Source organism: Podarcis raffonei, chromosome 3 (assembly GCF_027172205.1).
Source record: "Podarcis raffonei isolate rPodRaf1 chromosome 3, rPodRaf1.pri, whole genome shotgun sequence".
Classification (NCBI taxonomy): domain Eukaryota; kingdom Metazoa; phylum Chordata; class Lepidosauria; order Squamata; family Lacertidae; genus Podarcis; species Podarcis raffonei.
Window position 1 is genome coordinate 106528024 of NC_070604.1, and position 17874 is coordinate 106545897.

Consider the following 17874-nt stretch of genomic DNA (forward strand, 5'->3'; position numbering starts at 1 on the left):
GTCACTTTTTTCCTTTTTTACAAGTGGAACTCAAGCAGATCCACAATAATAAGTAAGCGACACATACATTAAAGAAGCATAAAAACAAAATTGAAAAATCTAAAACTCGCTCGCATTTTAAAAAGACAGGACTAAAGCAACCCACCCACTGATGGAGGCTGCATATAATTACAAGTCAAAGGCCTGGGCATAAGGGGGGGAAAGGATTTTGTGTAGCAGCTCGAGGTAAATTATGATGGTGCCAGGTGTGTCTCCCTAGGAAGAGCATTCCACAAGAGGGGAGCCACCACTGAAAAGGCCGTTTCTCGTGTTGCCATGCTCTGACCTTCCATGGAGGGGAGTGCAAGGGGAAGCGACTCAGATGACGATTACAGGGTCCGGGTGCGACCAAATTTTATATAGTATTACCTGGAGGTGTGGCCAAGCAGCTTCTAGCGTAGGTTCATCTTCCTCAGGGTCAAATTCTGCTCCCGTAGGATTGGACGACGGGGGAAGCGTACGGAAGAGATTTACTGAAAACTGAAGATACGATAAGGAAGTTGAGAAGTTTGGCAAAGTTGAGAAATTATTGCCATTATTGTTTATTAATGTATTTACAATATTAAAAAACACAACTACAGTGGTACCTCGGGTTAAGAACTTAATTCGTTCTGGATGTCTGTTCTTAACCTGAAACTATTCTTAACCTGAAGCACCACTTTAGCTAATGGGAACTCCTGCTGCCGCTGCGCTGCCGCTGCACAATTTCTGTTCTCATCCTGAAGCAAAGTTCTTAACCCGAGGTAATATTTCTGGGTTAGTGGAGTCTGTAACCTGAAGCGTATGTAACCTGAAGCGTTTGTAACCCGAGGTACCACTGTATATATAACATAGTTAACAAACAAAACAATACCACCCATAAAGTTCAAACGGTCCAAAGATTGTTTAATTAGCCAAAGGTCTGGGAGAAGAGAAATGTTTTCGCCGGGTGCCTAAAGATATGTAGTGAAGGCACCAGGCGAGCCTCCCTGGGGAGAACATTCCACAAACAGGGAGCCACAACAGAAAAGGCCTGTTCGTATGTTGCCATCTTCAGGGCCTCTGATGGAGGAGGCACACAAAGAAGGAGGACCTCAGATGGTGATCACAAGTTTAACGCAGTGCCGCTTTATCAGAAGGGCCACGTACCCAACACATTTTGTATAACACCTATCGAAATGACGAGCTTTGTACAGAATCCCACTCTGCATCCCGTGCACATTTTGGTACCCACAACCTCTCACACTATTAACCCCTTTCAGCCTGGAAGTACAGAACACGCCTTTCTTGACTTTGGAGTGTTTAAGAGATGTCGCCGCCCGAAGCACAACCCAGCCATAAGCTCGGCCCTTACCATGATAACAGCTTCGGGGTAAATGGCCTCTGTGACAACATCCCGGTTGTGTGTGATGTATTCCACCATCTCGTTGAGGCCCGCTCGCTTCACCTCTTTGAACTTCAAGTCACTGAGCGGGTCAGAGACAAAGTCAAAGAGGACGCAGCATTGCCGCAGCTTCTGTATAAAGAGTTCTTCCCGTTCGTGAGGAGGTGCATCTGAGGAGAGAGAGGGAGGGCAAAAAAGGGGAGTCCTCTTTTTCCACTGCAGCTCATAAGCTGAGCCTAAGGACCAAGGAAGGGCCTGGCAGCTGGCAAAAGGCCCGCCTACTCCAGCATCCTATTCTCACGGTAGCCAATCGGATGCTTACATGAAACCCACAACCAAGTGCAAAAGTAGTGCCCTCATTGGTGATTGCTAGAAACTGGCATTCTGAGGCACGCTGGCTTCAACAGTGGAGATGGAACAAGTGTCTTTGTGGCTAGTAGTCACTGATAGCCTTAAAGGTAAAGGGTAAAAGGACCCCTGACCATTAGGTCCAATCGTGGCTGACTCTGGGGTTGCGGCACTCATCTTGCTTTTCTGGCTGAGGGAGCCGGTGTACAGCTTCTGGGTCATGTGGCCAGCATGACTAAGCTGCTTCTGGAGAACCAGAGCAGCGCACGGAAATGCCGTTTACCTTCCCGCCAGAGTGGTACCTATTTATCTACTTGCACTTTGACGTGCTTTCGAACTGCTAGGTTGGCAGGAGCAGAGACCGAGAAACAGGAGCTCACCCCGTCACGGGGATTCAAACCGCCGACCTTCTGATCGGCAAATCCTAGGCTCTGTGGTTTAACCCACAGCGCCACCCGCGTCCCCGCTGATAGCCTTACCCTCCATTAATTTGTCTAATTCTGCAGGAGCGGCTTCCACACCGTGCTGTGTGTGAAGAAGTACTTGGAGCACCTGACATCAAAATGGGATGGATTGCTATCCTTTCTCTTGCCTCTTTTCTCTTGCCTCTCTTTATGGTCCTTCTGCTCTGCGCATGCTCACTGAGAGAGACTGGAGTAAGTAAAATAATGAGCAGCAGCTCCAAGTTTTCAATGCACCTTTGCTATGAACCACTGGCGGACCTCAAGCAACCTGCGCTCTCTCTCTCTCTCTCTCTCTCTCTCTCTCTCTCTCTCTCTCAACCCCAGCCTCTCCCAATCCTGTAATATGGTATTACGATGACAATGACCTACCTCGCAAGGCTGTTGTAACAACTACAGAGGTAACATGCATGAAGTACTTTGGACATTTCTACACACACACACACACACATTTTTTCCACTAACATAAGAAGTGTTCTGTTGGATCAGACCAAAGATTTATCTACCGTAATCTACAATACAGTGGTGCCCCGCAAGACGAACGCCTCGCAAGACGGAAAACCCGCTAGACGAAAGGGTTTTCCATTTTGGAGGCGCTTCGCAAAACGAATTTCCCTATGGGATTGCTTCGCAAGACGAAAAAATCTTGCGAGTCCCCGTGGGTTTTTCCGCTTTTTTTCCCCTTTTCCTAAGCCGCTATGCTGCTTATCAGCTGTTCCGCTGATAAGCCGCTTAACAGCTGATCGCGAAAAGCCGCTAGACCGCTGTAGCGCTAATCCGCTAAGCTGTCAATGGGCTTGCTTCGCAAGACGAAAAAACCGCTAGACGAAGAGAATCGCGGAACGGATTCTTTTCGTCTTGCGAGGCACCACTGTACTGTTTTCAACAGCAACCAGCCAAGGGGCCGTCTTTGCCATTCCACTCCCTGCGCCTTGAGCAGTCTTCCCTCCTTCCATATCCTTCAAATCCTTCCTCCGGAGCCTATTCCTGCACTTAACCAAGGATTCAAAGCTTTCTTTTATTACATTTGAGATGCAGCAGAGTATCTAATTCAGGTCTTTTAATTCCTCTAAATATTTTGGGTACACGAACTTATGATCCTTCCATGAAGTGCAATCCCATGACACACCATTTGTAATGTAGCGCAATGTCCTGGAATGTAGTGAGAGAGATCTGCACAGTGTGGAGAGGCAAAAAAAAAAGCACCCCAAAGTGTTTGAAGCAAGAAGGACAGTAGAGAGGCAATGCTAAGTTAAACCTGCCCAATTCAAGCTGGAAGATGTCAAATTATGATGCTTTGGGGAAAGCCACCTTCCATAAATGGATTACTTCAGATTTCCTTAAAGCTTGAATTTGTTTTATTCTGCATTGATTTATTTGATGTTTTAATGTGTTGCAAGCTGCTTTAAAATATAAAGCAGTATAGGTATGAAACGAATAATCATCATCATCAACTTCACCAGGGGAAAATGGAACCCAGACATTCCATTGTAGCAACCATAACCTGGGTTTAAGGTGCCATTTGGCAATTAGATTATATACCTGGGTTTCCAACACTGTGTGAAGGCAACATAAATATGCCAGATACACCCAGGTTTGCCAATATCCAGTATCTGTGTCCTTCATGCTCTCCACTTTCTGACTTCTCAATATGCAAAGCTACTTCCTTTCCATGACTTGATTCCAAGTACGAGAGCTGGGCTTCCTTGCTGCTGAATCTGCAACATGATGGCAGAATCTCCTGGCTCTTCCCCTCACCTGAAGGGAGAATAACTGCGGTGGTGTTCCTTAGCACTGTCATGCAGCGTGATGCCTTCCCCAGACTCAGGAGTTGCTTTCCTTTCAGCACTGCAGCTGCTTAAACCAGCATGACTCACAGCTGAATCAGTCCTGTTTCTACCTGTAGAAACCTTCCCGGGTGTCACGCAGGCTAACTAGCCGCTGCCTGGTAGGCATTAGGTGATTTTGATTAACAGCAGAAAGGGTACGGGCTGTTCTGAAAGTCTCGGAACGTGGTGGACTCCTTTCTTTGGGTAAGTATTTCTACTGAATGGCTTTCTGCCCATATGGATGCCAAGCAGCAACAGAATCACACTACTGCTGTTGTAAGCATGTTCACTGTGAAATATGGTAGCCTAACTTAAAAGAGTGTCTCTGTAGGACACCGTGGGTTGATGGAGGAATTAAAGCATGACTAGGTCTGTTAGAGACACGGGTGGCGCTGTGGTCTAAACTACTGAGCCCAGGGCTTGCCGATCGCAAGGTTGGTGGTTCGAATCCCCGCGACGGGGTGAGCTCCCGTTGCTCGGTCCCTGCTCCTGCCAACCTAGCAGTTGGAAAGCACATCAAAGTTCAAGTAGATAAATAGGTACCACTCCAGTGGGAAGGTAAACGGCGTTTCACTGCTCTGGTTCACTTAGTCATACTGGCCACATGACCTGGAAGCTGTACGCCGGCTCCCTCGGCCAGTAAAGCCAGATGAGCGCCGCAACCCCAGAGTCGTCCGGGACAGGACCTAATGGTCCCTTTACCTTTAACTTTACAACTCCTTCTCACCTTTAAGGGCAGGGAGCTTCTGGAGTTCCCGGTTTTTGCTTAAGTTGAAGCGGGAGGAGCTCTGCCGCCGCTCCTTCTTTACAATCTGGGGTCCCCCTGAATACTTGATCTTATTCAGCTGGGTTGGTGGGGGGGTGCTGTTGCTGGGTCGCTTATTCGAGGTCTGCTGCTGCTGCTGCTGCTGCTGGACCTGAAGAGAAAAGGAGGTACACAAACAATAAATGGTTAAGTGCTAACTTGACATCAACGCTCCTGTAAGTAGTTAAGTGGTTTGCTGTAGATAAAAGAGTCGGTGCGCTGTGTTGGTTAGAGCGTCAGGTGCGATCTTGGGAGACCAGGGTTCGAGTCACCACTTGTCCATCAAGTCCGAGGGATGACCTCGGGACGGTCACTATCTCTCAGCCTAGTCTACCTCGTAGGGTTGTCAAGAGAAAGAACGGGAACCGTGATAATTGTGTATGCCGCCTTGAGCGACTTGGGAGAATAGGTGGGGTAAGAAATGTAAAAATAAAAATAAATAAATAAATAAACTATGCACCCAAGTTTATATTACTTCGGTGCTATAAGAAAGCTGCAAAGATAGTGCAGGATAGTGCACACCCTGGAAATGATCTCTTTCAGCTTCTGCCTTCTGGAAGAAGGTACAGGGTTATAAAGACTAGGACTAGCCGTCTGAGAAACAGTTTCTATCCAAATTTTGGTTATAAATGCAGTGTAAGGAGTCTATGTGGGAGTATATTGTATTTTAAAAATGGGATATCAGAGATTTTAGGGGGCTAACCAGGTTGGGATAGCTGGGATAGCTGGCTTGTTGGTTTTGAATGTCTTATGTACATATTCTTTTTAAATTTCGTTGTTCTGTATGGGACAATGACAATAAAGATTATTGTATCGTATCTTGTGGTTTTTTTTTAAAAAAAAGTGTATCCAATTAAGTTTTAGTTAATAGTAGGCCCATAGAAATTAACAAACCCATGAAATTATGGAAGGGAGAAGGGCACCAGATACGTGGAGGGAGGCTTATATCACACTTATACCAAAGACAGAGACTGAAAAGACCCAACTTAAGAACTACCGACCCATCTCGTTATTAAATGTGGATTATAAAATCTTTGCTGATATTTTAGCAAAGAGACTGAAAAGAGTTTTGATGGAGGAGATTCATGGGGACCAAGCGGGCTTTCTCCCGATAAGGCACTTGTCGGATAATGTAAGGAATATAATTGACATTTTGGAAAAGTTGGAAGTGAATATAAACACTAAGGCAGTTTTGATATTTGTGGATGCCGAGAAAGCCTTTGACAATATTTCTTGGAGCTTTATGCTGAAGAACCTCCGGGGGATGGGGGTAGGTCAAGGGTTTGAAAATGGTATAGGTGCAATATATTCTGAACAGAAAGCAAAATTAATTGTAAATAATGTGGTTACAGAAGAGTTCAAGATTGAAAAAGGGACACGTCAGGGGTGACCTATCTCTCCACTACTTTTTATATCGGTCCTGGAGGTTTTGCTAAATATGATTAGGAAGGACCAGTTGGTTAAAGGGGTTCAGGTCGGAGCTAAACAATATAAATTGAGAGCATTTGCAGATGACCTGGTACTTACACTACAAGAGCCAGAAGCTAGTACGAAAAGAGTTTTGGAACTAATTCAAGAGTTTGGTCAAGTGGCAGGATTCAAATTGAATAAATTAAAGACTAAGGTATTGGAGAAAAATCTAACATTGTTTGAAAAAGAAAGGTTTCAGAATGTGACAGGGTTAACTGTGGTTAAAAAAGTGAAATATTTGGGGGTAAACATGACAGCTAAGAATGTGAATTTATTTAAAGATAATTATGAAAAAACTTGGACAGAAGTGAAAAAAGATCTGGAGATTTGGTCAAATTTGAAGCTTTCCTTGTTAGGTCGAATTGCGGCTATAAAAATGAATGTATTGCCAAGAATGTTGTTTTTGTTCCAAGCATTGCAAATAATGGATAAGACGGATTGTTTCAAGAAGTGGCAAAAAGATATATCTAAATTTGTCTGGCAGGGCAAGAAGCCCAGAATAAAATTTAAGATATTAACGGATGCAAAGGAAAGGGGGGGATTTGCCCTGCCAGACTTTAAACTTTACTATGAAGCGGCAGCATTCTGCTGGCTAAGAGACTGGCTACTTCTTGAGAATACAGATATCTTGGATCTAGAAGGTTTTAACAATACCTTTGGGTGGCATGCATATTTGTGGTATGACAAGGTTAAAGCACACAAAGGTTTTAAAAACCATATTGTCAGAAAAGCACTACTTAATGTCTGGACTAGATATAAAGATTTGTTGGAAAACAAAACCCCAAGGTGGTTGTCGCCAATGGAAGCTAAGGCAGTTAAAAAGTTAAATATGGAGTCTAAATGGCCAAGATATTGGGAAATTTTGGAAAAGGAAGGGGACAGATTGAGATTGCAGAGTTTTGAGAAATTAAAAGGGAAAGTGAGAGATTGGCTTCACTATCATCAAATAAATGAAGTGTTTAAAATGGACAGTAAAATTGGCTTCCAGGTGGAAAAATCAAAATTGGAGACTGAACTGTTAGAATCCAGCACTAGAAATTTGTAAAAAATGTATAATTTGCTGCTGAAATGGAATACACAGGATGAAACGGTTAAATCAAGTATGATTAAATGGGCTCAGGACATTGGTCATAACATTATGTTTGCTGACTGGGAGAAGTTGTGGACCACCGGGATGAAATTTACGGCATGTAATGCCTTAAGAGAAAATATTATGAAGATGATCTATAGGTGGTACATAACCCCAGTCAAGCTTGCAAAGATTTACCATTTGCCTGACAATAAATGTTGGAAATGTAAGGAAAAGGAAGGCACATTCGTTCACCTCTGGTGGACGTGCCCGAAGATTAAGGCATTCTGGGAAATGATCTATAATGAACTGAAAAAGGTATTTAAATATACCTTCCCTAAGAAACCAGAGGCCTTTCTCTTGGGTATTGTCGGCCAAGGGGTGTTAAAGACGGATATAACTTTTTTTATGTATGCTACAACAGCGGCAAGAATACTCATTGCAAAGTACTGGAAGACACAAGATCTACCCACCCTGGAAGAATGGCAGATGAAGGTGATTGACTACATGGGCCTGGCAGAGATGACGAGCAGAATTCGAAACCAGGGAAGAGAAGCAGCGGAAGAAGAATGGAAAAAATTTAAGGACTATTTAAAGAAATATTATAAAATTAATGAAAGTTAAAATGATGTTGGATTAGAAAATAAATGGTTACTATTGGTAATGGATAAGATAAGGAGAACAAGTAAGATCAAACTAAGTTAAAATAAGGGAAGATTTGCTGAATAAACGATTAGAAATTGGAATACAGAAAAGGGAGGCATGAGGAAGTCGGAGAAGTAAGGTATAAGAAAATAAGATCTGAAATTGTACTTGTTTTTTTTGTTTGTTTGTTGTGTTTATTGTATTGTATTGTATTGTATTGTTTTTGTTGTTATAAAAAAAAACACCCTTTAATAAAAAATTATATATAAAAAAAAGAAATTAACAAACCCAAATCACTTGTGTTCATTTATTTCACTAGGTCTGCTTGGACTAAAAATTTTTGGATACAACTCTTGGTGCAATTTGTAAAGCAACAATTATATCCTACTGGAAGGACCTACTGTAAACACAGTATCTAAGAATCACTGCCCAATATTGTCACATTTGATTATCTCTCGTCAAATGATGTGGGTTATCCCTGTTACAGTTCATTCCGTTGTACGGCACGGTACCTGTAAACTGCTACTTACGACTTATGATAAGCATTTAACACGTTCGTATACAACCCTAGGTAACATTTTATCCCAGCATAGTTTTCAATGTAATTTTAAACAAAGCAATAAAACAAACCAGTTAAGAGCAATAAAACAAACAACATAATCAGCGCAACCCAAAAAATAAAACAGCTAGGGAAACAGCAATCAAAAGCTTCCAGCTTCTATTCAACGAAAACCATTCAAATGCTTGAGGGGGTGTCTTAACTTGATGCCTAAACAGTAATAAAGTGGAATCCAGGCAACTCTCATCGGCCTCAGCCTGCATGGGCAATGGACAAAGATGCTGAGAGCTGGGGGGGGGGCACAGGTTCCCCATACCTGCCATACAGAAACCTATGGGCAGTTCAAATGTAATGCCAAACCATGATCTCAATGAGCAGTGAGAAGCTATGTTACTTGTGTGCTTCCTTCTCCCCCTTCACATGTGTCAATTCGCTCCCTCCAATCCTGCCTTGAGGAATCACAGTATCAGGGAATTGTAAAGTTGAAAGAGACCCCCCCGGGGCATCTAGTCCAGCCCCCTGAAATGCAGGAATCTTAACTAAAGCATCCGTGACAGATGGCCACCCAATCATATCCTTCAAACTCTATATCAAATTCCATAATTCTATCTTCTCTCAGTGGTTTTATAATACAGTCATACCTCATGTTACGTCTGCTTCATGTTACGTTCTTTCAGGTTACGTCACGCGGCGACCTGGAAGTACCGGAAAGGGTTATTTCCGGGTTTCACCACTCGCGCATGCGCAGAAGCACAAAATGACATCACGTGCTTGCGCAGACGCGGCGAATCGCAACCCGCGTGTGCGCAGACGCGCCACTGCGGGTTGCGTTCTTTTCATGTTGTGAACGGGCCTCCGGAACGGATCCCGTTCGCAACCAGAGGTACCACTGCACTGCTCGAACAAAACCCGAAACCTGTGGCTTGCACTCATCCTGCAAATCAGGATACAGGCAGTGTTAAACCTAAACCGCCTCTTGGAGGTGAACCTAAGGCTTGGGATGTACTCTTCAGCCCCACAACGCTTCCCCAAAAAACTACCTCCTAGGAGAAAAGAAACCTGGAACGCATCATGCTAGCTTGACTTTCCTTTATTTCTTTTGAAGACTCCTAGGGCACACATACAAACAAAATGTAGGCTTTTTTCTTCTTCCTGCAAGACCTTTCAGAAACTGTTCCAGCCATTGATTACCTTGCCATTATTTCACAGTGAGGTCCGTAAGGCGTAGCTGTTAAAATGGAAAAGAAACCCTATACATTTTTAACACAGGGCCCTATTTTTCCATTTGCCTGGGCTCTCTCCTTTAAGAGGCTCCGTTGCCGTTTACATTGATTCCCCCCCCCCTTTTTCTTTTACCGTAACACATTCATTCATTAAATCAGGGATGCAGAACTCTCAGGACTGGAGGGCCAACTCTGGAGCTCCAGAACTCTCTCTGTGGCTTTCAGGACTCTGCCTAGGCTACATACCTCTTCTCAGACCACACATCTCACCAGCCCTATGCCGCCAGCCTCCATGAGTGCTTTTGCCTGCCTGTAAGCTGCTCTTGAACTGTGATAATGACTCTTGCTCACCTGGATGGAGAGACAGGTGTGTGGGTACCAAAAACTCTTGACTTCTGCATGGCTGAAATGTGGTCTACGGTGGTACCTCAGGTTAAGAACTTAATTCGTTCTGGAGGTCCGTTCTTAACCTGAAACTGTTCTTAACCTAAGGTACCACTTTAGCTAATGAGGTCTCCCATTGCCGCCGCATGATTTCTGTTCTCATCCTGAAGCAAAATTCTTAACCCGAGGTACTATTTCTGGGTTAGCAGAGTCTGTAACCTGAAGCGTCTGTAACCCGAGGTACCACTGTACTGTACAAAAGGTTAAGATTCACAGCTCTGCCCAAGTTTTGCCTCTGGTCAATGTTAGAAACTCAAGATATATAAGCTAATCACCACTGAATGGCACCTTAAACCTAGGTTGCAGTCACCACAACGGAATGTCTAGGCCAGGGTTAGAAACTGGGATAGAAAAGCTAGGAGCCAAATGGCTTCTGGGACTTGGGCTATGAGCGCCATTGTGGGGGACACAATACTTTATTTATTATTTTGATAAGCATGTTTACAATAGCAATATTGGTACCATACTTCAGTTTTCAAAACACTCTACTCTTTAATCCAAACTCTTCTTAATTGTTAAATTCTTTAACATATTGTCTCTCCTTAACATATACTTCGAGGCTTCAAAGCACAAACATTGAGTGTCAGCCAGGCACAAAAAATTGCACCCAGACTTTTTGAGGTGATCGCAAACAGAGAATCTTTAGGTGCAAAATGCACCTGGCGCCCTGCTAATTTTGAACCCTGGTCTAGGCACCTTTTTTGCAATTTAATTTATTATTGCTATTCATTTCTATACAGCTTTATTTTTTTAAGAAAAAAATACCAAAGCTGTTTACAGCACATTAAAACACAAAATAAAATCCAGAATAAAGCAAGTTCAAGCTTCAAGGAATATATTTCAGATCCTTCTCTAAGGGACATTTTGCTTTCCCCATATTTATTTACCTACTTAATTCATATAGCTGCCCCATAGCAGAAGGACTTTAGGAAGCCAGAGTGGTATAGCGCTTAGAGCAGGCACCCCCAAACTCGGTCCTCCAGATGTTTTGGGACTACAATTCCCATCATCCCTGACCACTGGTCCTGCTAGCTAGGGATCATGGGAGTTGTAGTCCCAAAACATCTGGAGGGCTGAGTTTGCGGGTGCCTGGCTTAGAGTGTCGGACTAGGAGCTGGGACATCGGGGCTCAAATCCCCAGGGAAGCTCACTGGCTGACCTTGGGCCAGTCACAGCCTCTTAACCTACCTCACAGGGTCATTGTAAAGATTATCTGAGGAGGGGGTGAACCATGCACTCCTGAGGAAAAGATGGGATATAAATGCAATAAATAAGCTCTTCTGCTTACTTTCTGAAGAAAACAGGAGGGGCCAGTCAGATGGAGGTGTCTGTTGCCAACCTGACATTCAGAGACCTCCACATGGTCACAACTGGACCTGTGCCAGTCGCAAAATGCACTAATACTGCCTCTGGCCATGCCCATCGCGGGCATATGACCCATGGGAATGCAATCTGCCCCCCCCCCCCGAGACTGAGAAAGGTTCCCCAGCTCCACATTAAATGAAAAATGTTTTTAAAAATAAAAATAAAAAATGCAGGCAAGGCTGACACCCTCACAGAATCCCAAAAAAGACCAGTGTCTGCCCTTCACTAAGGACTAGCTCACACATGCATGTTCACTGCTCCTTATCTACAGCAGCAAGCCGCCACTTGATGCACATGTGAATGAGCCATCACAGATCAAATGCCTGCCTCCAGGCAGAACTGCCGTATCATCCAATGTCAGTTCAGAACCACGGCACTTCCAAATGGAGACAGCTTGCTCATTCTGCTGAGAGCCACCGAGCTTAGAAGGCGGGGGACTAGTGCCATGAGTGACTCAGCCCTGGGTGTGTTTGAATTCATGCTTGCTGCTCGTTAATAAGTGCCCTGTTATCTTAAGAGGATAATTTCACATTTGCAGAGGGTGGGTCACCTCAACAGTATAATGAAGTGGATGAAGCAGCAGACCGGTCGCAGAAGAGTTTTGCACGGAAAATGTCAAACCTTTCTCCGTTTGCTCTGGGCACAGCCACCTGGCAGAACTCTGGGTGCAAATCCGAAAGAAGACAAAATCTAGGCAAGGCTTTCTCATACAAAACAGGCTGAAATGGTGGACTGGTGGGTTGCGAATACTGCATTGTGAATGCAGTAGCCAGACACATGGGCTTGAGCTGAACATCTGGCCAAACTGCATGACACCAAATTGCAAAATCTGGACTCCACGATTCTTTGCATCTTACCGTAACCTCACTAACAAAAAGCCTGAAATGCAAAGTCCTTTGCTGCCTTCGCTGTGTTAAGATCTTCCTTTTCACCGGTCTCTTTCCCACCCCACCTTTTGGGCCTTCATCCGCTGTTCTTTTCGAAACCTGCTTTTATCTCCTTGAGCCGAACTCTCTTTGGGTTTACTCTCCCAAAGAGCTAATTAGGAGTCTCTCCATGCTGATCCGCCCCAAAGCCAGTGAGAGGAAAGCAACAAAAGGATTGGTAAGCTAGTCACAGTGCAGGATTTCAACAGAGAGCTTCCCCCCAGCTTTGAAATCGCCTTCCTCCTGAGGTTCCAATGCCCAAGGCAGAGTAACATTGGGAAGAGGATTTAAGAAGCGAGCAAAGTATAGATTTGCAGCATAATAATGAATGGAGACGTTAACAATGAGGCTGGGAAGGAGGAGCTGGAGGGGAGGGAGAGTCCATCGTCCAGACATCAACACAGGGATGATAAAATCCAATGGATCAGAGTTGTTTGCTGAGGACAAGGCCGGGGCTGATCAAGTGCTGCAAGAAGCAGATAGGCTCAAAGATACTGGTCAATCCTGACCATGATCAAGTTAACACGCTTTAGGAGAGCTTGCACCGGACGACCAAATGCATTTCTGGAACGATGGTGATTCACTGTGCTCTGGAATGTAAAGTATTGTGGCAATATGCACCCTTTGGGAGGAAGGGAGCACTACAAATTGAATGAATGAATTTTATACGGCTATAGCTGCACACTTTATTATTTTGTGCAAGCAATGATGCAATTGCCTTTGTACTCAGCGAGATTTTAATTTTTAAAAGGCTACACGAAACTAGATGAGGAATGGCTGTGTGTGTATGCGCGCGCGCACACACACACACACACACACACACACACAGCCCTCTCTCTCCAGAGCCCTGGCAAATGTGAAAGCAGGAGATTAAACTGGAGCTGGTATAAACAAATATATCAAAGGGGAGGGGAGGATTCTGCAGGACACCTAGAAACAGGAGAGACAGAGAGAGAGAGAGAGAGGAAAAAATAACTCAAAGTGAAGCAGAACCCCATTCCTAAATGCTGCCCTCGTTTTGCCAACACAGGCTAAGTTAGCAAGGCTGGCAGAACTTCCCCCTGGATTCACTCCAAGTTCGTTTCTCGCCTCCCAAATCCAACCCTTAGCAGGTTAATTCAAAACGTTTCAAAAATGGCATTTTAAAAAAAGGCTCAAAGAACAGGAAGCTCTCCTTACAGGTTTGTGTAGCCCCTCTTTCCCCTCAACGGGGGAGGAGGAAAACCATTTTTAAGGTCTACGCGATGTGGGGAGGGGAGAGAGAAAGGCTGTGGATGGCAGCTATAGGAAATGGGGGAGGCATCCCCTGGACGGGGGGGGGGGGGGAGAAGTACTGTGGGAAGCAAACTGGACCAAACAATGCTCTCCAAAAGACATTTGGAAATGGATGGCCCTTTTTCTGCTGCCCAGCCCTCGCTCCCCACTTCTCTTACAAGGGCCATGGGGCGCCTTGCCAGCCCCCACCCCACCCCCGCTGCCTGCTGAATATTAACAGGATCTCACCACAGCCAGTTCATTATAAGTCTGAAGAGGCCCTGTGCCACTTTTCAGCTCATCCTTCCCCAGAATCTTGAATAGAGTATATTAAAAAGAGGGAGAGAGAGAGAAAGGTTGTATCAGCCTGTCAGTTGGGAGTGTTTTTTAAAGAAAAGAAGAATACACGCGCAAACGAACCTCAACAAAACCTCCACAAAATATAATGACTAATATGAGCCCCCCTGGAAGATTTCTGGTTTAGAAGCACCTGGCGACAGCAGAATAAGCAGAAACAGCCTCTTATTGTTTTGCCCAGAGGAGATCAGAAGATTTAAAAGGCAACAAGCAGCCTTATTGGAAGTTCCTGCAACTGAATTGCTGTGCTTTCGTCAGAAACGTGCTTGCACAGAGTTTGCTGGCTTAAAAAACAAGCACACTGTCCCACCCAATTTTTGAGGACAAGAAGAAATAAAAGAGAGTCTCTCTCTCTCTCTCTCTCTCTGGACTTAAACTATATGTGATGCTTGCTGCTGCATATTTTTTTTAAGCCACTAATAGCAGGCAACAAGGAGGGATGATTTTCATCAGGACCTTTCCTTCCCTGCCGAAATTTCCCATAAAAATCGCCTCCCACGGCTGCTACCATCAGCATGGAAGGAAACGTGTTTTTTTGGCACCAGTGGAACGTAAGAAGACTCCCCACTGGAAAAGACCAATGGACCAGCTCAGGCATCCCCAGCCTTCGGCCCTCCAGATGTTCTGGACTACAATTCCCATCATCCCTGACCACTGGTCCTGTTAGCTAGGGATCATGGGAGCTGGAGGTCAAAACATCTGGAGGGCCGCAGGTTGGGCTGCCTGGCCCAGCTGGTCCAATGACCTGTTCTCTCAGAGGCCAACCAGATGGCTATGGGAAGTCCGAAAGCAGGACCTTAGCACAACAACACTCTCTCCCCACTTGCAATTCCCACAACTAGCATTCAAAGAAGCATTGCCTTCCAAAAGTGGGGACACAACCTGGTCATGGGGGCTAGTAGCCATTGAGAAGCCCTATCCTCCATGAATGGGAGCTTCCCTCTTGCGGTTAATAGCAGTCGGAGGGGGAGAAGGCGGCCAAGAAGAAAGGTTTAACCTCTTCCCACGCACTGTTGTTCTGATGAAAATTCCTATCTCTGCCAAGCGGCTGCTTTTTTAAAATAAAGAGGGAGCAGCGAGTGCCGAATTTAGCATCACATCCAGTTTGGGCCTTCTGTTCCAACTCTGAAAATGACAAAGCAATAAACACTTGAAACTCAAAAAGAGTTCAAAATATCTCTTTTTAGGATTTCTTTCTCACGTTACAATTTAGCATCCCAAGGTAAGTTGTCGGAAGGAAGCAGCTGGGGTTGGCAAAGGTATCCCTGCATTGCAGGGGGTTGAGCTAGATGGCCTTTGGGGTCCCTTCCAATTCTATGATTCTATGAAAAGTAGCTACAGTAGAATTGCAGGATAAAAGACTGCTCTTTTTGTCAGGGTCTTATAAGTGAACAGGTTTGCAGAATCCTTCATTCCTCTTTATGTGGGAAGGAACTGCTGTGGCCATTCCTACTCCTGGCTAGTGGGATGGAAGAACCACAGCTTTTTAACAGAAAGCTAGAGCTAAGGTAAAGAATCAGATGCCCCACGCAATGCATCTTTTGCTTGACATCTTAGATTGCAGAAGCGATCAAATACCTGAATGATCCCTGCTTCCATATAAAAACTAGCACACATGTAAAAACTGCACTGTGGACAACTACAAGGCTTGACCATTCAGTAAAGTTGGGTATCTCTTTGTTCTTCTGGCAAAGAGTGCTCTCTCTTTTAATTTACCTACATATTTATAATCCACACTTTTATATATGTAAAAAATCAAGACAATAGTACAATGCATGAAAATAAAATCAGCATAAAAACATTAATAAATACTGATTGGCTAAAAAAGAGAATTCATGTTGCAAAGGCCTGTCTAAACAGAAGAAATCTGGATGGAAGGGTGGTTCCTGCCAAACCTCTACTGGCAGTGAGTTCCACAGGACAGGGCCTGCCACGCTTAAGGCTCAGTCCCTTTTCACACTTTACATCTAAACAAAATCTCTTATTTCTGAGGTCCCAGCATTGCAAGACTTGGGTCTTGAAATTGCCTTTGCCATGTTGATGTTTGCTCTTTCAATGTTCTCTCTCACACCCCTCTCGGGTCTTCATCCACCACTCTTTTTTAGACCTGCTTTTAAAATGTGTGTGTGTTTGTGTGTGTTCTTGTTTCCACTGTGTGAGATTCTCTTCAGTTGTGCTTGCCCTGGAAATGAATAGAGAGCTTTCCTAGTGCTGATCCACTCAAAAGCCACTAAAAGGAAACCAACAAAGGATCTGGGCAACATAGCATGTCTAGGCTAGAATCCATCTCCCTGACCTGCTAGCATCTTGAAAGCACAGGAGCTGCTCTGTTTCGTTTTACTGAAAGGCAGGGAGCATCCAAGCATTTAGAGCGATGTGGTTCAGCAACGGGCACCTCCGGGCTGTAGCTCAGCCAATGAGCATCTGCTCTGGATGAACAAGGCTCCAGGTTTAATCCCTGGCATCTCAAGGTAAGGGCTGTGAGAGATTCCCAGAAAGATGCTGCCAGTCAGCTAGATGGACCAATGGTCTGACTTGGCATTGAGGCAGCATCCTAAGCAGCCTTGGTGCCCTCTGCTTTGTCATTTCCAGGAATGACTCTTAAGTCTGCTCACTGTTCCTTCAACCTGCTCATGCTCTTTCTGAAGCCGGGAGAACAAGCAGCTGCAATGCAATTACCCCTCCGTGCGCTCTGAGCAACAACTGTGCTTCAGACTAAGGGGCAGGTTTCATTTCCTCAAGCATCAAGGCCACACTGCAAGGCACCCACTGCTGCATGGGCAACTTTAAGAGGACTGGGCAAATTGACAGAGGGTAAGGCTATTAGAGATAGATGCCTGTGGCAATCACCTTACCAACAAAGGTCCGTATAGTTAAAGCCATGGTTTTCCCAGTAGTGATGTATGGAAGTGAGAGCTGGGCCATAAAGAAGGCTGATCGCCGAAGAATTGATGCTTTTGAATTATGGTGCTGGAGGAGACTCTTGAGAGTCCCATGGACTGCAAGAAGATCAAACCTATCCATTCTGAGGGATATCAGCCCTGAGTGCTCACTGGAAGGACAGATCCTGAAGCTGAGGCTCCAATACTTTGGCCACCTCATGAGAAGAGAAGACTCCCTGGAAAAGACCCTGATGTTGGGAAGATGGAGGGCACAAGGAGAAGGGGACGACAGAGGACGAGATGGTTGGACAGTGTTCTCAAAGCTACCAGCATGAGTTTGACCAAACTGCGGGAGGTAGTGGAAGACAGGAGTGCCTGGTGTGCTCTGGTCCATGGGGTCACAAAGAGTCGGATACAACTAAACGACTAAACAACGAAAAGGCAAACTGACGGAGGGTAAGGCTATTGGTGGCTAGAGACAGCATGTCCCTGTATACCAGCTACTGGAAGGGAGAGCACTGTTGCACTTATATCCTGTATGTGGGATTTCCACAGGCATCTGACTGGGCACACTGAGGATTGCATGCCTAGATAGGCCACTGACCTGGCCAGCAGGGCTCTTCTAATGTAGACTTCTGAGCAGCCCTTGACACTGGGGCCCGCCCCCCAAGTGTTTGAAATTCATTGCCATATGGAGAGGTAATTTTATTAGTGTTGCTGGAAAAAGAACTTTGCAGGTTTCTCTATCACCACCTCTGCTTCTCTCTTTGCAAACGGGAGCAGCTCATTTCTAATTGTTCCTTCCGGCATCTTTATTAGGGCTGCTAGTTCTCTG

The 17874-nt window shown here is 44.9% G+C and overlaps 1 protein-coding gene across 2 annotated transcripts in view; it reads right to left on the minus strand.

Annotated features, from left to right (window-relative positions):
* Positions 1-17874, minus strand: part of PPP2R5D (protein phosphatase 2 regulatory subunit B'delta) — a 59105-nt gene that overhangs the window by 27532 nt on the left and 13699 nt on the right. For both annotated transcript variants that reach the window (XM_053383437.1, XM_053383436.1), the window contains exons 3-5: positions 4768-4957; positions 1373-1572; positions 409-519 (exon numbers count right to left, since the gene is read on the minus strand). In XM_053383437.1, coding sequence (XP_053239412.1) covers positions 409-519; positions 1373-1572; positions 4768-4957 — 501 coding nt within the window. The remainder of the gene's footprint in view (positions 1-408; positions 520-1372; positions 1573-4767; positions 4958-17874) is intronic.